We start from the raw sequence: 27,481 nt of genomic DNA on the forward strand, positions 1-27,481 counted from the left end.
ACAAAAGAGAAAGAATATGAAAGGGTTTGCGTAATTTTTACAATTTTTATTTCGGTACAAAATGCTGTAATTTTTCTTGCCATCCATTTGATGAAAAGCCTCAATATTGTGTAATATGGCGATTTTCTTTTAAATGCAGCCCCAAGAAATTGCAATTAGGCACGAAGGCTTTTCTTTTACTTTCTTCTGTTGCACAGTGTGTCCCATTTATACCTCAAAAATTAACAATTAATTCAACGAACAACTCAAGCAAAGATCCCATTTTTCCAAAACATAAATCTTTTTTTTTACATAATTTTAGAATATGTTTAATTTCTCATTATGCTAAAATCAATTAAAATGGATCTTTAACGAGTTATTGCATTATTTAAATTATGGCTATGAATATGAAACAATCTGTCTCTGGAAAATTTTGGTGGGGATTGACTTTTGCGCCTAAGATTTATGACCATTTCCGTGAACATTTATGGTGCAAATTGAGAGCTTTAGCCTGGCATGAAACTTTGACGATGATGTACTATTATTTAAGATTCTTCTTTGTCTTCTGCCAACCATCTGCCCCTCATTCCTATTGTTTTTTTCTGTGGACAAATCTCACAATCTTTTATGAGTTATTAGTCATTTCAAGAATGCTCTGAGATCGCTATCATTTGGCTATCAGAAGAGATCATTGGGGTTTTTTGGTCACCTTTCCTCTCGAATGCAACATGGGAAATTTATATAGGGGAATATAGGCATGGTTTGTACACACATAGAAAAAATACTTTGTAAATGTTTGTAATTTCTTATTGGGGAGTTACAAAATGCTCGTAAATCGTGTAACTCACAGACAAGTTCGTAAAAGTTTGTAATTTTTTCACAACATTATTCGTAATATGATTAGGGGAAACTGGGGCACCACCAAACACTGGGTAGCACCAAACACTAATTTTATTTCTAAACTACTTGGACTATCTCGATTATTTCTTCAGTGCACAAGCACTCCTATAATGCTTATAAATTTCTATAACTCTTATCCTCTGAAGTCGAATATTTGATTAATAAATCGCAGTGTTTGGTGCTACCCCGTGTTTAGTGCTGCCCCAGTTTCCCCTACTTAACGAGCATTTTTTGTACTTTTACAAACATTTGTTCGTAGGGGAATGTAGGCATGATTCGCATAGAGTGACATAAGATAGATAATTATTAATTGGTGGTAAGTCGGGAAATGGTAATTTGCGTTGTTTGAAGGTTCACTCTGTTCGAACCATGCCAACATTTCCCTAAATGTTCGTAAACACACAAAAATGTTCGTAAAATTTTGTCATTTGTTCGTAAATGTTTGTTTTCCTGTTGAACGTTTTACGAACATTTACGAACAAATGACAAAATTTTACAAACATTTTTTGTGTGTTTACGAATATTTACGAACAAATGTTTGTTAAAGTACCAAAAATGCTCGTCAAGTGATCATGTTACGAACAACGTCTGTAAAAAAAAGGACAAACTTTTACGAACTTGTCTGTGAGTTATACGATTTACGAGCATTTCGTAAGTCCCCTATGGGAATTCACTAACATTTACAAACATTTTAACAAAATATTTTTTTTCTGTGCAGTGAACCTTCAAACGATATGATTTTCTCTTTGATTGCAAAGAGCTTCGCCATTTCTTAGCCAGAAGGTAGACAAATTAATCTTATGAAACGAGATGAGAAATGATAAACCAGCTTTTTGCAAACAAAGAGAAAATACACATCGTTTGAAGGTTCACTGTGTGCGAATCATGTCTATATTCCCCTAAGCAATAACAAATTAGTGATGTTGCTTCAGCGGATTTTTCCTACTTGATAGAAAAGAAAATAGTTCGCAAATGTTTGTGTATTCTCACTGAGACCTTACGACACGGCTGAAAACCGTATAACCCATCAAAAGTTCGTAAAGTTTGTACATTTTACACAAATTTTCTTCGTAACACAATCATTTGACAAACTTTTTTTATTCTTCTACAAACATTTGTATATGTAAATGTTTGTAAACACACAGAGAACTGTTCATGAAATTTTGTCATTTGTTTGTAAAATTTCGCCAGATAAACAAAAATACACAAATGTTTATTTTAAAAAAAAATACTATGTCAGATCGGCTGATTGCCGCCGATGAAACGCTCTAACTGGCTGATTGGCGCCGATTACCCCTCATAATCAACCGATCGTTACCTACAGTAGACCCGTGAATGATAGATCTTATACCACTTGGAAAATGCATTTTTACTTTTTTTAACCTGAAAAGAATTATTTTGCAAAATCTAAATTTAAAAATTAAAACAATGGACCTGTCATATTATCTGTCAGCTTCAAAGGGTTAATAAAAATTTTCCGTTCTCCATTCAAAAGAAGTCTCTATAGTGGTTCTTGCACAAAGTTCTCTCACGTTTTCCGTATTGTTTGCAATTTTCCTTCCACGAGCTTAATTAAATGGTGTTAAAAAATGTAAAGCGTGGGCGATGGGATTACTTCACTAAATTAATTGTTAGTCTGACTTTGATGCCTGGGCTTTTGCCCATGGAATTTCTCACTCCAATTTACTTATTTTGTGTTCTTTTCACTCAATTTTATTATTAGGTCTATTTTTAGGGTCAACATACGCTAATTGTCAATATAAAATTAGTGTAGAGTTACATTGGTGCAGAGTTGATGAAGCTGTAGTTTAATGATGAGAGATTGCAAAATTTCGCCAATTAAATTAAAATTTTATTTTACTTTCTGTAAAATCGCCAATTTGATGAAGATTCTCACGAAAAGATTGATCATCATATTGTGTTTCTTTAATTATGATTTTTCAACCAAAAGGGATTCTTATCGGAAATCTCTAAAGACTTTCACGTGGGCTATTCAACTCAAATGCTGAGATTTTCTCTTGCTCTATTCCTTCTGTTCCACTGTGAAATGTTTTTACAACCGATCGGCAGATGACAAGAAATGAGATTCTTTCTCAAATCTCGGAAATGCACAGCAGCTGTTCAATATCCCGTGCTACAAATGCTGTTGCAATACCACATGATCTCTTTTCTCCAACTTCAAAATCAATTAAATTCTTTCTTCTTATTTTTTTTTTAATGCTCAACACCAGGGAAAAACTATCTTTTTCTCAGCTACTGATTTCACCTCATTAGCTACCCAGAATTCCTGCATTGGCAGTGTGAAAAATATTTTAATAATATTTCGCTCCTCCGATATTTTGATTTCATTTAATTCCATAATGAAATTTCACACGAGAAAATTGTGGAATTTTCCCGTCAATGTAACCATCTTTTGATGCAGCTGGGGTTTGTAAGAAAAATAAATGGAAAATCTTTCCATAGCTCTAGCAACATTTGATCTCTCACCATGTGTTTTTTTTTTCAGGAAAGTCTGTGCATTTATCACTTTTGAGATCATTTGCTTCTTTTGCTATGTGCTGGGAGTCAAATAAACAATATACACTGATTTCTTCAGCTTTTCCTCACATAGGCCCTGAGGCAGTAATTTTTCTTGGCACTTGTGGCATTCCTCAGAGCCTCATAGGGAAATTTGTATGGGAAAGGAGGTTCTGGATTTCTATCTTAAAATGCCTTACCACACTCGCTATCAATGATGTTAAAATACTTTTTTACATATGTTTACGTCAAGTAAATAACTCTGAAGAAGTAAACAAAAAATTTGCGGAATTCCATGAACTTTTATTTGAGCTCAAAAAAATAAAAATAATAGTCCAAACAGAAGATACATTAATTCATTCCCTTGGTTATTAACTTTGGGTATCTTTGAATGTGAGGTTATGTTACAACTAACCTAAAAAAAAAACAAAAATACAATCGTGGTAATGCCCACTGCACAACAACTTCTGTTTGTAAACATGTTTTCAAACTTGCCTTTGAGAAAAAACAAGACGACTACATCTAGGTTCCCTAGGTTCCATTTACTCTCACTGAAATATCAGAAATATGTATACAAAACAAAGGTTATTGTGCTCTGGGCATAAGATTTCCAAAGGACGAGTGGGACACCGGTGTCCCAAAAACAAAAACGATTTTTGACTATAGAAAGTAACTATGTCCTTTAAATAGTTCTAAAAATTAATCTTTGTTTTTTTAGGACATCGGTGTCCCATTTGTCCTTAAAAGGTTAAGAGCAGTTTACAAATTTGTACTTATTTTTTTTAAACTTCTTTTTTCAAAGCAAAATTCATAAGTTTCTAACCTTTAAAAAATACAAAAAGCAAACAGAAATAGGGGAAGGGTTTGCAGCTTCGTACTGTTGCAGCATCGCGAAAGTTGTTTTTTCCAGTTTACTAAATGAATTTAATCCATGGTCATATATTCTAATAGCTAGTTTAATATCTCACATATCCCGGCAAACTTGAAGGCCTAGACCTTTTTTCCTGGGTCCAAAGGACAAAAATAAAAAACAGACCTAACATCATAATTTTGATCTGTAATATTTTATGCATTTTTCGCACTTCAAGTGTCTTTTCGAAAAACAACTACTCCACGTTATGCCCTAGACACACTTACGACTTAAGCCGAGAGACGACTTAGTGGAAAATTATTGAAATGTAGTTTAACCATTATTTCTAATATAATTACGCTAAGCCGTCTCTCGGCTAATCCACAGGTCTGTCAAGGTCCTTAATAGAAGGTTTATCAGGGTTAATATTTACCGTGAAATATTTTTCGCTCGAAAGGGGCCGTTTTTGTGGGTGAAGGAAAATTCACAAATATAACCACCTTTGCAGCTTAGGAAAATTGAATTTTCCAGCTTCGTAAAAACATCTGTCAAAATGATTAACCACCGACTTTGAGAATTCTTCACTGTTTTGGGTCATACTGCACGCCGCTCTGGATATTTGACTCAGCCAGAGATTTCCACTGAATAAATTTACAAGAAAACAGGGATATTAAACAATTTTCACGAAAATTTCGAAAAAAACACGCACATTCCCATCAAAATGAGACTTCATCACATATTTTTGTTTCGCTTCTGTCAAATCAAACATTAAGCTTAAATCTGCTTATGGTAGGTGTGATTATGAGAGAATCACATCTAACCAAGCACTTAACTGACTGTCAGAATGCAGTGCAAAAATGGTTTTCCAAGTGTCAATAAACTGTGTTAGAAAAATCGCATAAAATTGATTTTTTACTGCGTGATACCTCCTACAAAAGATGAAAACAAGTAGATGAAGGTTCTATCTAGGCAGTGATGCGCAAATTTTTGTGTCCGGTGTAATATTTCTGGAGAAAAAGAAGGCCTACATAGGTGGGCAAAGTGTTTTACGAAGCTGAACAAATCAGGACAGCTTCGTAAAATCACCACTAAATTTTCATTTTCCTGTAAAGGAAAATCTAAAGATTTTCAGGAATTTTGTGAGACGGAATTTTGAACCTAATAAGTAAGAGATATTTTTTTGACATAGTGATATAATTGATTTGGTGTGTATGGCATTCAGTAAATAATCTTAATTCTTGGACATCTTTTTCGGTACGAACCTGCAAAACCTTCCCCTACAAGTATTCGAATTTTACCACATTTGATAAAGATTTTTTAAAATGTTTTTTTTTTTTAATTATGAAACCTAGAACCGGTTAAAGAAATCATATAAGAATATAGTTTAAGGAAGGGCACTGAAGACATAGTCTTAACTACATTGTCTTTCCGATTTATACAACTAGATGCATAAAACCAGATTATAAAGGGGACTTTTAGAATGTTTGCTGTTATTCAAAACATAACCTCACAATTCAAAGTAGGGAGGGGGAAGTGGGGCATCTTTGCAATAACGTTTTTCCTATTTTTAAATAGATCTGGACCTTACCGTGTTATAATTCAGCAGCTCCACAAATCAATTATGTAGCTAAATTACATTATGATAAGGCTAAGTTCTATTTAAAAATAGAAGAAAACCCCCTATTCCAAAGGTGTCGCAATTCAAGGGAGTCTCACTCCCCTCTAAAGAAAATTCACAGATACGGCGTTATCACACTTGCACATTAAAATTTTAATGTGATTCACATTAATTGTCGCTTATGAGCGTCCAAATATGTTATTTGTGTCTTTGAGTCACTAAATTTTTGTGGTCTTTCTATTTATTGCTAAAGAAGTGGAATTGGTCTGCAAAAATAAGTTTAAATTTACCTAAAGCATAAATATTTTTCACATTAAAAAATTAAAGAGAAAATCACATTAATTTTTCGCATTAATGCTATAAATCAATTTATACCAAATTTTGTGGGCCAAGTCTACCTTTTTATCAACAAATAGTTCAAATTTTGAATATAAAATGATTCAAACACACAAATTACACATTTGGACTCTCACCAGCGACAATTAATGTGAATCATATTAAAATTTTAATGTGCAAGTGCGATAACACAGTAAGAATAATATGGTTTTATTTAGTTAGAATGTGATGTTATTATGATCACTACACATTCAGTGATACACTTAACTTGGTTTTTAAAATCAGTTAAAGTCATTTTAACTTCCTTTTGACAAGTTTGTACATCAACAGATTTTTTAGTGGGGTAACTAAAAAAAGATTTGATTGCTCAAAAATGTCTTTCGGCACGAGGACACAAGAATTGAGACGGAAATGTTAAATCCCTGATATCAATCCTCGATCTATTTCTCATCTAATTGGCAACATTTGTTTCTTTCTTTAAAGCAGATTTTGCAAAATCCGCCCAAGTGTTGGTGATATATAAAATAAAAGACCTTCAAGGCTCGTTTCAATTATATGTGGAGTGAATTTGCAATTAGTACGTTTAGATTGTATATAAAAGTTTTGTTTTCTTGTACTCAATTAGCAAAGTTGTTGTGAAAATAGGAGGAATATAAATTTACCTGATCTCTTGACCAGAACACAAATGATTCTTTAGAGATTGTAGATTTTTCAAAATTGTGGCGAAGGAGATTTTAGTTGAGCAAAGAAAAAAAAATAATAAAATTATAAAGAGAGATGGAAATGTCGCGTTTATTTCCATGCTATTAACTTGATGAACTTCAAATGTTAATTTTCCCTTCTTTTTCAACTCTTTCTGCTAGAGATCATCAATCACACAATTTTCATCAAGATGAATAAATTGCAAAAGTTTAATGTGGTGTCTTTTATAGTTCATGTTTTCTGGAGATGCTTCGTTGCATATTTAGGTACAGTTTATGCTCCTTTTGGTTATGCCTAGCGAAAGATTAATTTCACTGCAATATAAGTTACTATTGCTATAAATTCACCTTTTTTTTTGTACCTTTTTGTGTGTCACCACAGAAGCACATCGAGAGAACTTCCTCACCACATATCTTGTGCCAGTTTTTCTGATTGCATCCAACAAGTGGCTCTTTGTTGTAAGAAAATGCCATGACATTTTTCCTCCTCAGGAAAAGATCATCTTGTATAGGCAATAGCAGAAGTTTAGAGTGTTTCTTCATTCAGAAATAAAGTCTCTTATTTATTAAGTTGTGCGTGCAAGGGACAAGAAAATGCTGAAGTAACATTTAAAGAAACTCTGTTAAAGTATTTTTTATGCAATTTTCTTTTAGGGGGCACATTTTGATGATCAGTCGACTAGAATAATTATGAAATATTGTACCTTTAATACTTCTTGTGCTTCAGAGGTTAATGTTCCTTCTCACTTTTACTCACTTCTCTGCCATTGTACTTCTTAACCCAAGAGAGAACAATAAAATGTAGCGCAATTTAGTGTAAAAGCTGAATTTGGAAATAATTCCGCATGATACTTGGCTTTTTTTGCGAAATTGCACCAAAGACAAAACTTAAGCAAAAGAATGACTCATGAGTTGTTTGAGGAGATGCTTGATTGACGGTTCAGTGATTCTATTTGCACAATTTTTCCCACTTTTCTTCCACTTCTTTATTCTATTCTTCATGGACATAGTGTCAATATTTCCTTTTTAATTGGATTTTCTCTGACAAAATCTCAAATGGTGAATTAACTCTTTAATGTCGATTTCAATCAAATGTGACTCATACTTAATCTTTGGTTTTAATAGACGCTAAACATCTTAAAAAGGATTTTTCTTATTTATTGCTTTGTGGATTCTAAATTCTAGCATCTTAAGAAGCATTTCAACCATGAATTTTTATATTCAATTTGGATAAGACTTTATTAGGCTGTAATGGACCATATAAGTACGCTTAAAAAAGTTTAAGAACTTCTTCGACTTTTGAGTCTTTTATCCTCCGGCTCTTAACCCCTTTGTGAAGCGTTGCAGCTTTGCGGAATGCTCGTATTAATGAGATAGAGCCCTATGTGAATTACTTTTTCGCATGGTTTTTGGATGCTTACTGATTTACTACCGATTAAATTGATCTGTAGGGGAAAGCGCGCTACCTTCGGACGACTCAGGCTTCAGACAGTTATTTTTTTCTCTTGGACTGGATTAGCTATGAAAATATAATATTATAATGAACCAAATTCATTTATAACACCTCGAAAAAAAAAAGATTTGTGCGAAGCATAAATCGTTAGAAGGTAGCGCGCTTTCCCCTAGCTCTTAAAAGTATTCCAAAACCGAAAATTGGTTAACCCTTTAAGGACGATTGGAACACCGGTGTCCCATAAAGAAAATAATTTTTCCTGACTACCCAAATTTATTTTTTCCTTATGTTTTTTCGTTTTTGCAAAGTAGAAGGTTGAAGAAATCTAGAATGTTTTTGCAAGCCTCCAAATATTTACTATATAGTAAATTTTTAAGCTCAAATATGACGAATTTTTAAATTCTCATATTGAAGACTGATTTTAATTATTTTTTATAGTTACAATTTTTTTTAAGCAAAACCGTTTTGGAACAAGAAATTACAATATTCAAACATAATAATTTTCATTAGAGTGAAAATTATTATTCATTGGTATCGTCAGAAAAATTACTTAAATTTTTGGGCTATTTTTGTCCCAATCTTTCGTAGAGGCAAGAAATACACTGAATCAGACTCTGTTGGCTTTTCGAAGGTTAGTTGTAAGACGTTTTACAAGTTTTGTTTATCGGTTTAATTTTTATTGCTGATTTTCGGACAGCGAAAACTGTCTCGTCGTTAAAGGGTTAAGAAGTGCGCCTTTAGAACGTTGTGGTATGCGTTACCAACATATAGGCGAATGAAAAATTAAATATGAGAAAGATAAGTCATATATGAATACCGATATATTGCCGATTTCAAGACCGTTCCAAAATATCCTAATTTAACCCAATCGGTTGAAAAGTAAGCCCTCTAGAGTGGTTAAAGTTTTACTTTAAAAATTCAAGATGAAGATATTATAGGTCATTGTATGGACGGAATGTTCACAAGGACCAACTCCAGAAGTTAACCAAAAATAAAAGAAATGAAAGAAATAAATTTTGAGGAAAAGGAGATGGCTGGGGGAAAATAAATATCATAACAACGATCCTTGAATCAACTTAAGGGGGGTCACCGAAGACAGGTAGTTCGTATCTCTTACCGTTCGGGTTCTTAAAAAATTAAGAAGATTGGTCATTTACATGTACTTAACTACTTCATTACCGATTGTGATTGATGCAGCCAGGTGGGAAATTTCAAGACCTTTCCAAAGAATCCAAATTTAATCAAATCCGTTGAAAAATAGACCCTCCAAATTGGTTTGACCTTTGACTTTTAAAATCCAATATGGCGACTTTTTTAGGTCATAGGTTTGTTTGGACGAAATCTTTGCCTGGACCACCTCCAAAACTTATTCAAAAATTAAAGATATCATAGGAATCGTTTTCGAAACAACTCAAAAAAAAGGAGTGGTTGGAGGCGGCAGGGGGACAAGGAAAAAGGGACAGATAATCCTAACCGGCTTATGTAGGTGAGATTCTTAACGTGAGCTAACTCGGAGTGCATGCAAATTCGATTTGATGCTGAAGTTGGGAGACGCCATTCAGTTATCTTGAATCAAATTCGTGAAATTATACAAATTTTGTATTTCAACCAAAATATCAAGGATTTGGATGAACTGACAGAAAAGTGTTATATGCGTGAAATGTAGACCAGAATGTTCTCTATAATTTTGCCGTAGAACTTGAACTCATCGATTACTCAGAAGCCAAGATAAGCGAGGTTTTTTGTTTCTTAACTCGTTTTTTCATCCAGAGTGCCCCAACTAGTCATTTGTTGAACTTCAACTATATCAAAGAATTGTTGTATTTTGCGGGACTTTCCATTTAAACCCCTATTTTAAGTGTCTTTGTGGAGTAGAGGCAGTCAAATTGGCATCTGAGTGATTTCAAAGCGTTATTATTGGAAAAATCAATTTTTTCACACTTAAACGGAAAAATCGGAGTGATAGCATAGTCTGAGTGAAAAATGATGTATGGACGAAATGTAGAGACAAATGTGGTCTACAATTATGTCGAAGTAATCATCAAAATCGGTTAAGCGACAGTCGAGATAATTAAGGTTATCTGATATTGAAATTAGTTTCTTGACTGTGGCGCCCCTGGTGTTGGTCCCACGAAGTTCAAATATTCTAGAAAGTTGTAGCATTTGGTGAGATCTTTCGTTTAAGCCCTCATTCATCAAAATCGGTCACATAGAACCGGAGATATGATTTTTTGAATTTCGTGAACTTTGACCCCTCATATCTCCGGTTCTATTGAAACCACAGCGCACATACGCACCATTTTGGAAACGTCCTAGACTGGACTACAACATACTAAAATTTCATTAACTTGCACAATGCCGTTTTTGAGAAAAGTGACTTTGAATTTCGATGAATTTTGACGCTATCACAGCGCCACCTGTGGTGACTTTTTGAACTTCCATCTGAAAGTGCTCATCGAGACGAAACCAAAAAGGTAAAATTTAGGCCGCTATGTTAATTAGAACCGGAGATAGAGGCCGGTCAATGTTCGAACTTTGACCCCTTATAGCTCGGGTCAGGGGTTATGGATCGACTTAAGGTTTTTTTTGTTTTATAGGTATAATCAACGGCTACAACATACTAAAATTTCAGCCCGATCGCATAAGGAATTTTTGAGTTATTTAACTTTTAAGATTTAAAAATTTTCTTTTTAATAATAGCTCCCCTAGCGGTGGTTTTATGAACTTACGATGTTAGAAGAGGAAGTGGCATTTCACGAGAGCTTTCCAAAAAGCCCTCATTTTTTAAATTCTGACAATTAGAACCGGAGTTATGGCCATTTTAAGAAATTTTTTTTGGACCCTTATAGCTCGGGTCAGGGGGGTCGGGGGACCTTAAGTTTGGTATTGATGGAAAGCTCTAAGGCCCAGCTATAACATACTAAAATTTGAGCCCGCTCGATGCCATAGGGCCGGAGCTATTGAGAAAACAAAAAAAGGGGGGTCTTCAAAATGGCGGAAGGAGGGGTGGGGGGTGGGGGGTCAATGCACCATGTTGCAATTTTCATACGATATTTAACCTTTGCCGAAAACCGCAAGTCGATATCTTTTTTAGTTTAGGAGCTATTAAGCTCCAAAGAGCGGCCGGACGGCCGGGAACGTAACTTAGCCCCCCATATATTCGTGATCAGGAAGTGGCGAAACACATTTTGGCCAAGTTTGAGCGCGATCGGAGGACATGAAATTTTGTTAGGATTATAGTAGGTGAGATTGTTAAGAATCTCACCTAATATGTCTAATTTTTTTTTATTTGGGGTCACTGAAGATTGGAAGACCTTAAAATATTATTGAATTATTGCAATTTAGATATAAATATTCCAAATTGTTTATAAATTGATAGATATTTTATTAATCGATAAATGCATTAAAATCGCTTTAAAAATGCTTCAAAAATTCACAGAAGCGGTAATTACTGTTCTTTCTATTGCGTCCACCGCCGTCTTAGCGTTGGTGACCAACCTCCAGAGGCAAACGGCGGGAATCCTCCTTTACAGGCAGGGGCCGGTGCACAAAATCGTTTTTTTTTGTTAACACAAGAATTTCATATTCTGATTTTTTTTAAGGAAAAGCAAAATAGTCCGCCCCTCTATTTGTTTAATTTTAATTTTATTTATTTTATGATTTTTAAATTTATTTCATAATAAAACTGGGTGGTGAAAAATGAACAGCATGTTAACGAACCTTGTGCATACTGAGAAGGGTTCTCTCGAAGGTCCTAAATTGCTATCTCTAACCGTTTCGCTTATACAACTGTCAACAATCGAACTGACCGACCGACGGGTTAGACCGGTTAGACGATTTGATGAATTTTCTTTCGTGTTAAATTTTGTGACCTATGATGAAAAATCGTAAAAGCAGATAGACGAAAGATTAATTGTACCAGTTGAAGAGCTCAGAATGAAAATTGAACATATCGTATGCTTTTGATTCTGTACTGTACTTAAGGTCTCTACACACTAGGAGCAATTTCTTTAAAAAATGCCTTTTAAAAGACAATTTCTCCCATCCTTGTAGGCAGAAACGTCAGAATTTTTTAAAAAAGGCAATTTTTGACGAAAATTGCTACTAGTGTCTAGGCACCATTAGAGGCAGCAGTACGTGTTCTGCAAGAAACCGTTACCTCTCTAACCCAATCCTATTTCTTCTGTGTCTGTCTCCTATTTCCTTTCCCATGCCCAATATTTTATGCTAAGTCGGCGGCAGACACAACCAAATTACAGACTGGAAATAAAGTATTTATCTACATATATTATACATGTTCAATTTTCATTCTCAAGCCCTGAACCAAAAATAAAAATCTTGACTACGCAAATTCTACGTCCGTTTGTTAACAATTTTAACAATAGAGACAGAGTTGTGTGGTTAATCTGGGTTTTAAATAATAATTCATCTTTAACGTTTAATCTAAACTCAAATCAAGTTAATTGTAAGTATTTTCCATTTTTCAAAGCTGAAGACTTGGGCCAAAGAGCAATTCAAAATGAGAGAGTTGAAAAACCACCAAGTGAAAATTCAATTAATTTCTCTATATTCTGTGTGCAGTCACAGAGAAAAAAAATAGTTAAAACACCAAGGTACAAGTAAAAAGTGCATTCTAAATTGGACAAATTATATACCTGCAATTGTGTCTCAACGGCAAATCGAAGAGAGACATACAATTGCTTAGTGGAAAGTGAAGAAAAACGTCCAACAACCACAAGAATCTCAGTACATTGATTGTTGGCTATTGGTCAAGATAAATGCGCTGAATGTTGAGTAACTTTTATCCATTTGGCTCGTGTATGTATGATTTTATTTATTAACTTCGAGGTCAGTTGGTGGAGTCACTCCAGAGACCCACAACCACCATTCACCTCCATCTCTCAGCTGCCCAAGAGACACTCGAGGCGAACAATAAAGGCTTTTTTAGAAGTCGCTTTCTTGGACAAGCATATTTTAGCACTCTTTATTGCTCGGACTACTGAGAGTGAATTTATATAATTTCAAAGTCTCAGAATTTCTGTATCAGTTCTCCAGGAAGTTTCATTTTGGCTTAAATTGATCTTTGACATTCCGTTTTTGGTTTATTTCGATTTTTAGATTTTTAAGCTTTAGAGTAAATGATCTTTAGATTTTTCGGCTTTGGAGTAACTGATCTTAAACATTTCGACATTAGTCTATTTCGACTTTTAGATTTTTCGGCTTTAGAGTAACTAATCTTTAGATTTTTCGGCTTTAGAGTAACTGATCTTTATATTTTTCGGCTTTGGAGTAAATGATCTTAAACATTCCGTCATTGGTTTATTTGGATTTTTAAATTTTTCGGCTTTAGAGTAACTGATCTTTAGATTTTTCGGCTTTGGAGTAACTGATCTTAGACATTCCGTCTTTAGTCTATTTCGATTTTTAGATTTTTCGACTTTGGAGTAACTGATCTTAAACATTCCGTCTTTAGTCTATTTCGATTTTTAAATTTTTCGGCTTTGGTGTAACTGAGCTTAAACATTACGACTTTGGTCTATTTCGCTTTTGATATTTTTTGGCTTTGGATTAACTGATCGTAACTCTTTGGTGTATATCGCATTTTAGATTTTTCATCTTCGGGTACTAACTTCGGCTTTGGAGTAGCTGATCGTAAGTATTTCGTCTTTGGTTTATTTCCTTTTTGAGATTTTTTGGCTTTGGAGTAACTGATCTTAAACATTTCGACTTTGGTCTAATTCGCTTTTGATATTTTTTGGCTCTGGAGTACCTGATCTTCAGCATTTCGTTTTAAATTTATTTTTCAGCTTCGGTACATTTGATCTTAAAGTATTGGTCTTTTAATTTTTTCCTCTTTGGTCTATTTCGTTTTTTAAATTTTCGTCTATAGCACAATTAATCTTCATTTTTGCAATTCGTTAAAAACGTACAAAATATCCAAAAACAACAAAAGACTCTGCAATTATTAGACCTAAATATTTCGACCATATGCAAATGACATTTATAAATTCTTTGTAAAGGTTTTCTGATAGTGTAAATCTTAACCGTTTTGAACAAACTTGAACTCAATTGAATGGCCTTTTAATCCTAAGTAAATGCAAACTGTATCTAACCGGTAATAAATTCGAAATACACCAGTAAACTTAATATACAATTTAAAATTTTAATTATCTGATTTCTACGCTATTCTAGGCCAGTTATGCGCTCTAAAGGTCTCTGAATTCCAGGTCAGTCTGAATCGTTCTCAATCGGTTTTGAACCGGTTATAAACGGTAATAGTTCAACAATTAAAAACACATTATAGAAAGTATTTCTCGATCGAAAGAAGAAAAAATGTGGATTCATTTAAAATTTCTTTAACCCTTTAACGACGAGACAGTTTTTGCGGACCGAAAATCAACAATAAAAATGAAACGGACAAACAAAATTAGTAAAAGGTCTTACATCTAATCTTAGAAAATCCAATAGAGTCTGATTCGGTGTTTTTTTTTATTTTTTAGTTTCTTTTTTTGTAAAAATCTAAGTAATTTTTCTGACAATACCAATGAATGATAATTTTCACTCTAATGAAAAATTTTATGTTTGATTATTGTAGTTTCTTTTTCCAAAACGGTTTTGTTTAAAAAAAATTGGAAGTATAAAAACTAATTAAAATTAATTTTCATTATGAGAATTTAAAAATTCGTCATTTTTGACCTTAAAAATTTACTATATAGCAAATAGATGGACACTTGAAAAAAATATCCTAGATTTCTTCAACTCTCTACTTTGCAAAAACGGAAAAACATAAGGAAAAAATAAATTTAGGTAGTCAGGAAAAATTATTTTCTTTATAGGACACCGGTGTTCCAATCGTCCTTAAAGGGTTAAATCTGTTCAAATTTGAATCGGTTTCTATCTGTTATAAACCGGTAATTAACTGATCATCTAAATACTTGTATTCATAGGGTCTAATGGTGCTAATCCAGTGAGGTACATTACTGTTCTCAAGTGCTTCTGCATTATCGACTTTCTTTGTTTTTTTTTTTCTGTCTAGTCTCGACTAAGGTAAAGTACCCTGTAGTCGGCCGGTTCCTCAACTCAGCCAGTTGAATTATTTAACCAATTTTTTAACGTTTTATAGTCAATTTCTATGAAATTTTACTGATTTACGTTATATATAATATAATACACTTTATAATGTTAAATCGGTAAGACCATATTATAACAAATCTAAGTAAATTGAAAAAATAGTCGCACTGGCCGAGTTGAGAAACCGGCCGACTACAGGGTACTTTACCTTTTTTTCCCCAGTTCTCTCTGTGTTAAAAACAGTCGTGACAGGAACCAACAAAGAAAAGTCGATAATGTAGAAGCACTTGAGAACAGTAATGTGTTAAAAAACGTGTTCATTTTTCATGAGGATAGGGGGAAGTGGGGCACCTTTGAAAGTGAGGCACCTTTGAAATTGGGATTTTTCATAGATTTTTAAATAAAATTGAGCCTTATCGTGATATAATTAAGGTGCACAAACAGATTGAGAAGGTAAATTACATTATCATATGGCTCAGATCCACTTAAGCATAGGAGAAAAATCCCAATTTCAAAGGTGCCCCACTTCCCCTTAACATTATGAAGCGTTTTTCAAACAATGTATTCGAACATTCTACAAAGTTTGTTTCCAGTATTCCATTTGAGGAAAAGTATTGCCAACTGACCTGTAGAGTTTTCCAATGTTTTTTTGCACAATTTTTTCACAGCATTTTGATTTTCCAAACATGACCATTTGAGAGTGTAATTACTATTATGTTACAATCGTGTTATTTCCTCTTCTAAATGCCTGACTTATTGGCATATAGTTTAAGATTCGATTATCGATAGTAACAGCTAACCGGTGTAATTGAATTATTTAAAGGTGATTATAAATTGGGTCATATAAACTATCGTGATTTATTGTATTTTTCACGGTGCACGAAAAATCAAAATCTGACAAGGGTATATAAAATCCATGAAAATTTGCTGTATATACAACAAAATATTTTCGTGAAAAATCTTACATGAATCTCGGTAGAGGTTTCATCGTGAGAAGAAAAACACAAAAAGTTGCATGAGAGTAAAACCACAAGCCACGGGATATTTTTGAATTATTTCACATGGTCAGATAGTTAAATGGCTCTTGTATTTATACAACTAATAATACAATATTCATTTCAATAGACACCCAGTCAAAGGGGGAGGGGAAATATTATTTGGCAATATTTTGGTGTGTCGAGTCATGGAAAAATTATAGCAATTTCCGCATTTCGATTTTTTGCTTACAATTTATTTTGATTATTAAAAGTCATGTGCAATCAAATTAATTGAACAGGGAGATAAAGAAGCCAGACGAAAATCCGAAGGGGGATCTGGCTAAGACATCTCATACCACAAATTGCCTCAATTTATTCCTTTCCGTCTATCAAATGGCCCTGAAATTGATGCCAAATAAAATCCTGTCCAAGTGCCTTGATAAGGCGCGATTGGAAGATGTTCTACTCCTTTCTCCCCCTTGTGCCAAAATATAAATCCCGGAAATAGAGAAAAACTGTGTGAATGCCTTTCCATTAATATTCCCTCTCCTCGGAAATTCATTAGCCCAACTTCGAAAGACGGCAGTGCAAAAAAAAGCCAACATATAGAAGCAATAAAAAAATATCACGAAAGAAATGAAATTTTAAAAAGTGAGCGCAAATGAACACGCAAATTACAGTGGGACAGAATTAGAATTAATTAAATTATTGAAAACTTTCGTAATAAAATACTTGGTTGAGAGAATGGGGTAGGGGAGCTATGAATAAAAACATATAAATAGTGAAAAGTCTGTGATGCAGAAGGGATTTATGACGATATGTGGAGATAATCCTCAAGAATGAGAGACCTCGATAGCTTTTTGTCCCATGTACTGTGACGAATAAAATGTTTTGAAAGGCTTCGTGTTGTTGCATGCGAAAGAGAAAAAAAATATATGCACAGAATGACGCAAATCTTGGTAAACCCTCGAACCTTGAGACTCCCACGGAATTAGTACTTCATCTCAGAGATTGAGGGTTTTACTTACTAGTATCCTTGGTTGCAATTTATACGGATAATGCAAGAAAATCTTTAAATACTTTAAGCACATTGTCGCATTAATTAGAAGAAATTAAATATTTAATTTCAGAAAATTCCCGATCTAGCTAGAAATCTAAGATCAAAACTTAGATCAGAATCAGATAGGGTAATAACGGCTTCAGACCTAAGGTTTAGCCCAGTTCCCGAGGGTTTCAAATTTCGAAATAGCAACCAATTGTATTGATTTTTCAAAACTTAATGGATCACTTGATCATAATATCCAATCTTAAGTGTTAATTTTCCATAAAATCTTGATTGATAAGAAATTAGAGAAGGTAAGCCATAGGGCTGAGCCTTAGGTCTGAAGCCCGTATAAGGTAAGGTAATTTGGAATCATGTCTAATTTGGAACTTTAAGATTTCCTGACAGTTTTAGTTTGCAAAAGGAAGAAACAACCAAGAAGTACTCTCGAATGTAAGGTCTTGCACTTCTTCGTGGCTTTCTTTTTCTCCTTAACCATCTGAAATTGTGAGAAAATTTCAAAATACCAAAATAGATATGATTCCGAATTACCCCATCTTACCCTACAAGTTTTTTTTGAGAATTCCTATCGCAAAATGATTAGTATAATCTTACTCCATTTGAGTACCGATACTAAATAAATAAGCCTACCTAAACAGTCGAAAAATAAAAATTGAGAACAGTTCGACAGGGGAATCGAAAAGATGAATACCCCTTAATAAATTGATATGAAATCATCTCTTCAAACTGAAAGTGTTCTTAATGCATTTTCTTTGTATCTGCAATCGTATAAAACGACACTTCAAACGTCTCAAATGCACTTAAAACCAGAACAGTTTCATTTTGAGAAGGTCAAATGAAATGAGAACAGTTTGAAAAGAATCGTCCAGTTCAGAGTGAATGAAAATGAACACAGTTTAAGATATGATTCATCAGTCAGAATTTGATTTTAATTAATTTTACAAAGTTGAGTGTAAATGCTACCTCAACTTGCAAAGGTTGTGAAGAGGGTCTGGAAACAGCAGAACACATTTTACGTTACAGTTCCAAATTCTCAAGCCAGGTAATTAAGGCTTTTAAGAAAGGAATGCTTAACACTGGAGGACGTCAAAAAAGTGACAGCTCAAGATTTTCTCTCTCTTTTTGACTGGCCTATACCCAATTAAATGTAAAACATATTGTAAAACCGAAACACACAACCAGAGAAAGGACATTTCCACCGTTTAGTCCTGGAGGTTAGAATCAACCCTAAGACGGCGGTGGACGCATGGGGGGTTGGAAAGGTCAAGAATGAGATGAAATAAATTCAATTCAAATATTCTGCAGTTGAGCAAGTTCTTTAAAAAAAGAATTGGCGTAATGATACATGTACACGTTTTTTAACACTTTACTGTTCTCAAGTGCTTTTGCATTATTCGGTCTTCAGACTAGAGGTTTAGCTCCGTTCCCGGAGGTATCAAAATCCTAAATAGAGAGCAACTTAATTGCTTTTTGGGAACCTAGTAAATCATTTATCTTTAATAATCTAATCCAAACTTAAATTTTTCCAAAAAAATCGTGATTAATACGAAATTATAGCAGTTAAGCCATATGGCTAAGCCTTAGGTCTGAAGCCCGCATTATCGTCTTTTCTTTGTATTGGTTCCTATCACGACTGTTTGATAGTTTTAGAACACGACCAGGACTGGGAAAAACTGTTGAGACAGGAAAAAACACAAAGAAAGTCGATAATGCAGAAGCACTTGAGAACAGTAATGTGCTAAAAAAATATTCAGAAGAAAGATTTCTTCTTTTCGCTGGAATAGCCCCATAAGGTTTGCTGCATATAGATAAGGGGCTAGAGTAGGGCCTAGGTTTCTGCAGCTCACAGATTGCACCATTATTGTACCTATATAATCTTGCTATCTAATTAATTTAGCGGAATTTCTTCATAATCAAACCTATTTTAATTAAATCTAATACAATTCTAATTAATCTCCATACCTGAGGATGGGGATAAATTTCTCCAAAATATAATATGAAGCTTTATTATTATTATCTATTATCTATTATCTAATCACAAGAATAGGGTCATTCCTTTTACAATTGTGATAATAAAAAAAATCAGAAAAACAAGGAACATAAAAAAAAATAGAGAATGACAAGAATTCAGAATTAAGAGTGTTCAAGAAACAAATTAATTGCATCTAGGATCCAGCCTGAAGATAGAAATTTCGAATAGCAGACGCTATAAAGCAATTTATAGGAATAAATCCAAAACTAGGTCGTAAAATGTATTTCATTTCCATGAGAACAGTTGGCAGCGCCATTCGCGGGAGAAATTAGCGCCCTCGCGCGGAGGAAAAGGTTGTCATTTTCAGTGAATTTTCCTCAATTGATTATTTTCATTTTATTTTTACAGTCAAAATAAAGCTATTAAACTATCTAGAGATTGAAATAGAGGAAAATAGGAAAAAAGAAAAAATAAAAATAATGAAAATGAAAAAGATACTGCAGGAAGGTTTACAGTTTTCTTTATCCAAATTATATTGCAAAGCAAATTCAAAACAAGTATTAACGAAGTATTGGAACTAAATTTAAACTGATTAAAACTGTAGTACAATTTGAAAATTAGAGGAATAAAGGAAGTTGTGAAGGAAATTATTACTAATATTTATAAAGAACACATAAAGTTTTTAAATTACTTTAAGGCATTTCAAGCGGTACCACAATATGCTTGAATCAATTAAATATTTTTTTAGAGAAGCCAAAAATAATTCAAAAATTGGTTTATATGGTCATCATCTTAATAAGACTTATTAAATAACATTTTGTAAAAGTATAAACCAAGTTCTGTTTGATATATTTTTTGTAAAATATCTTTTCAAGTTTTTTTTTTTTAATTTTAAGATGGTGGACTAGGTTATGACTGAAGCACTAATTAAAGATTTAAGTAAGATCTTAATTTTTGAGTTCATCCAGAAAGTGTGATCTTCTCAGATTTCAGACTATGAAGCTATTTATACACCAACGCATTGGATTGACATTGAATTGTCCAAAGATTGGATTTCTGGACAATTCAATCTCAATCTTCGGTGAGATCATTTTTACACTCAGTGACTGATGCTTTACAGATTTACGACTTAAGCCAAGAGACGTCTTAGTGGGAAATCTCTCATCTCTCGGCTTAAGGTCTAGATCTACGTTAGGTGTCAAAAGTTAGTTGCCTCATGTATGTTCGGGAAACTAGGTGCAAAAAACGATAGAAAAAATTGCTTTTTAAATTTTTTCGTTTTACAAATTAGTTGGCTGTAATCCGTAGATCTTACTTTATGTATTTCGAAAAATTTATTTCGTTTTATTTTATATAAAAAATTATTGTTTTCCAAAAGTTGTTCATTTTTCAAGCGTCAAAAGTTTGTTGCCTCATTTGAAAAAGTAATTCAAAATGGTCAAAACATGCAACCAACTTTATGTAAACCGGTTACATTTTGAGTTTATGTCATTTGAGAGGCAAATGGTGGGTTTGTACGTTTCTAAATTTGTCTATGGAAAATATATGTATATATAAAAATGACGAAGCTTTAGTCGTCCGAAGGTAGCATGCATTCCCCAATAAGCTGATCTTCAGTATTTAATGTATAAAAAAATTCTCACTACTAGTTTTTTTATGAAGTTTATTGCATTTTATTCTAAAAAAAAAATAAAGTAATATAACACTTTAAAATAACAAGATTTTAATCATAAGACTACGAATCTCTTTTTAAAGACTAACTGAAAGACTTAAAGCTTGATGATTTATCTCAGATTTGAGACGATAGTTCTGTGAAATGCATCAAGATCCAAAATATAATAAAACCCCTGTGGATTCTATTCAGTAGTTACCTTTAATTAGCTGTTTTAGACTTTGAAGCAATAAAGAGTTATTGATGATGTTGATGATGCCCCTGGTATCTCACCACATCATGTTACTCATCTTAACAATGGTCATGCTTAAAGTGAAATCAATTTATGAGTAACCAGGCAGTGATCTCAGAAAATTAGCATATTCGACTTTCTTAACAGTCTCACCTTTAAGCTTTTTTTGAGCAAAATGAAGTTATCGTAATTTTATAAAAATAAAATAAGCTATGAGATCATCATTGCACAATCTCTGGGGTTCCTCTAACAATTGCAGCTTGCAATTAAAACATTCTTTTCTGTCAATATGATATCATTCTTTAATGCTTTCGAAGGCTATCCCCTGAAATACGATCACCGCTGATGATCATATTTCAAATGATTTTCAATACGATCATTTAAGAAGTATTTTTATTTTTTTAAAAGGTCGAGGTAAGTGCTCGATAGCAAAGGTGTAACGCAATTAATGCTGTATTGATATAATTTTTTTGTCGATTATCTAGGTTGAAAGAAAATTCTGCAATGTAAAAATTCGCTTTTGGTATCTCACAGCATATCCGTCACGGCTCAGAGCGATTAAAATCTGAGTCATGTGTGGTCATATATTTGCATAAATCTAATTTTATCAATTAACTATCTCTATTTTGGAACTCTTTCATAATCCTAAAAGTTGCTGTATACAAAGTTTCACGAGAAAACCTTCGAGCATATTTAGTCGGTTTTGTTGATCTTATTCGCAACATCTCGAAGACTTTAAGAGTTCATTTAATAATTTTATTGTTGTTTTATTTGGTGAAAACGTGACTTATGAGAAGGTGATATTCGAGTAGAAATTTTTTTGGGGTTTAGTATGACTCACCTCGAGTTTTGTCGAGTACTCCTCAATGATTTTCTCCTGCTGCTTGGCCAGTTCCTCATTCTTCTCCAGCAGGGCCTTGCCCAGCTCAGCTGCGAGGACCAGATCAGCTTCCTTCTGCTGCAACTGTGCCCAGAGATCCCCTTCTGAGGACTTTCCATTGTCTGGTGGCCTCGTCTCCATGTCAAATATATAATCTTCGAGGGTTGGTTTGGTTTTCTTAGCTGCTGTTGCCATCACTTAAAATCTATGATAAGGGAATTTCTATTTAGAAATTCCTTTTGCATAAAACAATTTGAGAAAAATTTATCACCCACCGGCACGAAATCACATTAATTTTTTTTTGTTTTCTCCTTCAATTTAAAAAAAACTGATCTCTTTTTATTTGAGTTTTCACACACGAAAGTGAACAAAATTATTAATGTTTTATGAACTCATGTTTTTTTTTCTTAAATTGATTAGGGAAAATCCACTTTTTGTCACTTGAACACTCTGGTTATTGATTGTCTCACTGAAAATTTATCGGTTTTACTGGTATTGGGATTACTCAATACAACTGTGGGATTTTTATTCCAATTTTGGTCAGAATGCGGGAAAAGAAGCAAGATAATTGCGCTAAATGGAACACAAGTTCAGAAAAATTGCTATTTTGCCACGAAATTTTCCACACGATTGAGGCATAAGATGAGTGAAAAAAAACAATATCAAATAATATAGACACTCTATTTTTTGATAAGATATAAAATTGATGGAATTAAAGGGCTTTTCTTAAAGCTACAATGTTTCAGGATTAATTGCACTTTTCCCTCACATTATCACAATCCGTCGATGCTCGTGAGAATTGAGAATCTTTCTCAAGTATTTTGTGGTGTAAATAATCCACAAGAACACTCACTTAGAGCCCACACTTAGTAATTTCAGGTGAGTCACTGGTCATGATGGAAGTCTCATGGGCTTTGTGTATCTCCTCGTTTCACGATATCTCTCCACTGATTTCTCTCTGATAAGAAAGTTCGGGGACAAATTGGAAAATTCAAACACAGCTGCGGGGCTAGATATGAGGGTGGGATATTGATTGGGCACAGGAAATGCCCTATCACTGTGTTCCCTCCAACGCGGCACAAAATGCACCTCAGACAAAAATTCGAACCGCGATACTAAAAACACGCGGACTTGAAGGCAGCGATTCCACCTCAACACACCAGTCACACAACTAACACTGAGAGTCTCTGAACCCTGGAGTCTCTGGCCACTCTGCTGATAGTTTCGCAGCCGGAGAGGGAAAATGCTCAGTTGAGTGAGTAAGACGCCAAAGTGACGGAATATCAGTCAGAAGGAGACCGCCACTGCTGACGACTGTGCCATAAGCCAAGGTATTATGTATTCTCCCAGTGAAAAATGATATTGAGAGAGAATTCAACGGAATGGAAACGGTAAAAGTCGACAAAGAACTTTTTGGCACATACTGCATAACACCTCCTGGAGAGGTAGTGGATGAATTGGGGAAGATGACCACTGTGAGAAATTTCCCGCCAAAAACAATCTCCCCCGGCCAAGAGTACCCGGATCTCAACAATCTCCACACAATTTGAGATAGATAGACACTTGAACTAATTCTTTTTGGCGCTACCACGCGAAATGCCACCTACACCTTTACACACCTGTGCTGAAGACCATTGAGCTCTTTTTACCAAAAGACACTGTATTGCATGTTCATCTGAGACAAACTCTCTAAACTCAATAATTTAATTTAATGCATATCTGCGAATTTACCTGACCATTGTATTCCTTTCCAAATACACTGCTATAAACGGAAATGCAAGGTACGAGAGCTGGAAGATCCTGGAGAAAATTTAGCTAACGCCATCTTTCGGAACTACAAGGAGTAATGGAAAACCATTTCTGTAATTGTGGAACTCAGAGCGAAAATGAAACAGATTAGATTACAGTAGGGGCGGTTCCTTGCGTAACAGCTGCACCCAGGCCTCCTTTTGGGCCCATTATGCATCTCTAGTTAAATTAATCCCTGTTAAGGGCAAGATGGTTCAAGCCAGCCCGGTTTTCGGATAAACTCCATTAAACAGGGCGGCTTCAATCTTGATAGGTCTTCATCAGACAGTACCGCTTTACTTAGCAGCACTCGTCTGATGTTGCACAAGCTGGGGCAGTCACACACATAGTGAGTGACCGTCTCCTCAGTTTGATTGCATCCTCTACACATTATGTTACATTGGACACCCATCCTATTCAGATGTTTATTTAGACAGTGACCGGTTATAACATTAGCAATCTGCCGGGCTCTCCAGCGACTGCCTCCCACCAGGCACGCTGTCCTTTTCTTATCCAAGTTGGTTATGAACAGTTTGGACACGCAACAATGTTTAGTCGCGGCCCGTTCCGTTTGATGAAGTTTTAATAAATCCTCCTGTATAATAGATGTCCTCATTTGCAAGGAAATCCCTACAGCAGGTTCGGGACCAATGAAGGCGGTCCTTGCCCCCGCTACCGCAAGGCGGTCCGCTTCTTCATTTCCCGCTATGCCCCTGTGCCCAGGTACCCAATGTAGACCGACGTCACATTTCTGTGAGGCCGCTTTTAACATTTTCCTGCACTCAGTCACGATACCAGAACGCGACTCATATCCTGTTATAGACAGAATCGCAGCTCTACTATCTGAGAAAATTTGAACTTTTTTACCCTCGATGCCAGATTCTATTAGACTTCGAGCACCAAGCAGAATTGCGACGACCTCAGCCTGAAACACAGTCGTGTACTGACCGAGGGGCACTGATCCGCCAATTTGAAACTCCGAGCAATGGTAACCGGCGCCTGAGGATCCCTCAACCCGAGTCAACCTTCGTATGAAGTGTTCCTTTAATTGATTTCTTGGGTAGTCTTCCCTCAATGTGGAAGTTATCCCTCATTAAAAGTCTGGCTGTCTAGCAACAGGCTTATCGAGTATTCTCGTATGGCCTGCTGGGTGACAACCAACCTTACAAGTTCCAGAAAATGAAACATATCCTATGCTAAAAAATAAGTTTATTCAGGTAGCGTTTTGACCATTGACATACAGGTTTCATTTAACATTTGTTCGGTTTCAAACGGTTCTTGCACACCTTTGCTTTAGCCCTTAGCCCTCTTAGCCATAGGATATGTTCCATTTTTGCTCTGAGCTCCACAATTTATATTCAAAATCTTAAATCTATTTAAACAAATTAAACTCAAAGCAAAAAACAAGTTTGAATTTAAACCCGTGAGATTGGTACACTTGAGAGAAATCCGAAAAAGTTAAAATAACATTCCAGCAATGTTAATTATACCCTGCAGTATTGATCCGAAATCGGTGTAAATATTATGCTTTTTAGGTGTATTAGGGGTTAAAGTTACCTTTTTCATGTTATTTTTACCCTTAAAAATTTGTAAAATTAACATTAAAAAATGTTGATATATTTTTACACCTAAAAAGTGTTAAGGTAAAAGTTAATCGCACCACCGTTTTTTCTCAGTGTAGTTAAAGTTTAAAAATCAACTATTAGGTCGGTAAGGAAACTTTGAAAACTCTGTACTCTTTCCAATTTTAGTGGAAATCTATTGTTTTTCTTTAACTTTATCTTCTCGTAAACTAAATCTCGTTTATCGCTAATGAAATATATTATTATACCCTAATTTTTAGCTTTTATGGATTTTTCGGTCTATCGATGGATGTTAAAGTCCAAACACGGTAAAGATCTTCAAGAAATCTCCTCTCTTTCCTCCTCTTACAACGTTTCGGAGATTGGTTGTCTCCTTCCACAGGTCTACAATTTGTTTTTGGACAGTTTTTTTTAAAAAACTACTTTTTTTTACATGTTTTTCCTTCTTTACAGTGTGTTGGTTTTAGCTTATATTTCTAAATTCCATTAATTCTCCTCGGGTAAATTTATATCAATAGAACCACGGAGATCTCGTGATGTAGTAGGTAAGAGCACATTTACAAAACATCTTTTTCGAAGATATCCTTGACGCACGTCTCGCAGTTATAAGTTCGAGTGCCACCTGGTGCAAAGAACTGAATAGTTATCGTATGATTAAGTTATAGGAGAAGGTTTTCAGGTTTCGCACACACTGTAGCTTCGAACACTTTATATTTTTCCGATATTTCTTTAATGTCTTTAATCCTTTATTGAAACAGACCTTTCGGGGAATATGAGTAACTTAAGACTACTATTAAAAGATAGTGCCATTTTATCAAATTCATTAAAGGAGTAGGAGAAAAGCGCTACCTTCGCACTACTCAAACTTCGGACATATAATTTTTTTTCAATATGCTTTAATCAATTTTATTTTAATACCTAGTGCAATGACCCAAACTTCTTGAAAAGAGCAATGTGTCGAATCCATTAAGAACATAGAAAAAAGTGATTTGTCCGAAGCTTGAGTTGTGCGAAGGTAGCGCCCTTTCCCTTACTCATTTAATGAATCTGGCCTAATGAGAATAGCTTTTATAAGTTTGTCTTAAGTACTTAAGTCATTCATATTTCCTTAAAAAATTAGGTAAGATTCACTAAAGGAATATGGGAAAAATATGAAGCGTTCGAAGGCAGAGTATGTGCGAAGCTTAAAAGCCTTCCCTTCTAGTCTAACGACCACATCAAATGATTTCCCACAAATTTAAAAAAAAAAGCCTTCAGGTATAATAAGAATGCACTCCGATTTCTAACAGTGTCTGAATTCACGAGCTAAAAGACACACATAATCACGCTGCACGATTTTTCCCGCCACTCAATCAACACTCAATGGACAAGGTGAGAAATTTCAGAAATTCACTTCATCATCTTGCTTCCTTCCCACACTCTGGAGACACATAATATTCCACAAGATCGTGGCATTTCTTCCGCCAAATGCAGGAAATGCCATCGCAGAAGAAAAATCCCCAGAGAGAAAATGCCATCGAGTTGGGGAAACAAAGAGGGTACTAACTTTGCATGCTATCCGTGCACTAAAAGATTTAAGAAGGTCACTCACGACACATTTTGCTGAGAAGGGTTTTTTTTTGGGCACTGTCCCTCGAACTTTTTCAATTTAGAATAGTACCAGCACAGAATCACAAGGTTTTGCCATTTCTTGTTTATTTTATGGGTTTTATGCTCTGGATTTGAGTCCACGTACAACGCCTTGAGGGAAAAACTATTGGAGGGCACAAGTCAGACTTTATGCCATTGGTATCGATTAAATAATGAAATAATACACAAATTACTGGGCTTTCGACATCGATAAAACTCAAGTGGTGGACAAAGTGAGTTCCAAACACAAATCACCCTGG

At 34.5% G+C, this 27,481-nt stretch overlaps 1 protein-coding gene across 2 annotated transcripts in view; it reads right to left on the reverse strand.

Annotated features, from left to right (window-relative positions):
* LOC129799088 (bicaudal D-related protein homolog) overlaps window positions 1–23,435 on the reverse strand; it is an 89,055-nt gene extending 65,620 nt beyond the window's left edge. The window contains exons 1-2 of one of the 2 annotated variants that reach the window (XM_055842712.1): window positions 22,497–23,435; window positions 22,183–22,426 (exon numbers count right to left, since the gene is read on the reverse strand). In XM_055842712.1, coding sequence (XP_055698687.1) covers window positions 22,183–22,416 — 234 coding nt within the window. In that variant the 5' untranslated portion in view covers window positions 22,417–22,426; window positions 22,497–23,435. Of the gene's footprint in view, window positions 1–22,182 lie in introns of both variants that reach the window. The other variant, XM_055842711.1, reaches the window with a different exon arrangement.
* Window positions 23,436–27,481: the final 4,046 nt, after the last annotated feature.

The sequence above is a fragment of the Phlebotomus papatasi genome, chromosome 1 (genome assembly GCF_024763615.1).
Source record: "Phlebotomus papatasi isolate M1 chromosome 1, Ppap_2.1, whole genome shotgun sequence".
NCBI lineage: Eukaryota > Metazoa > Arthropoda > Insecta > Diptera > Psychodidae > Phlebotomus > Phlebotomus papatasi.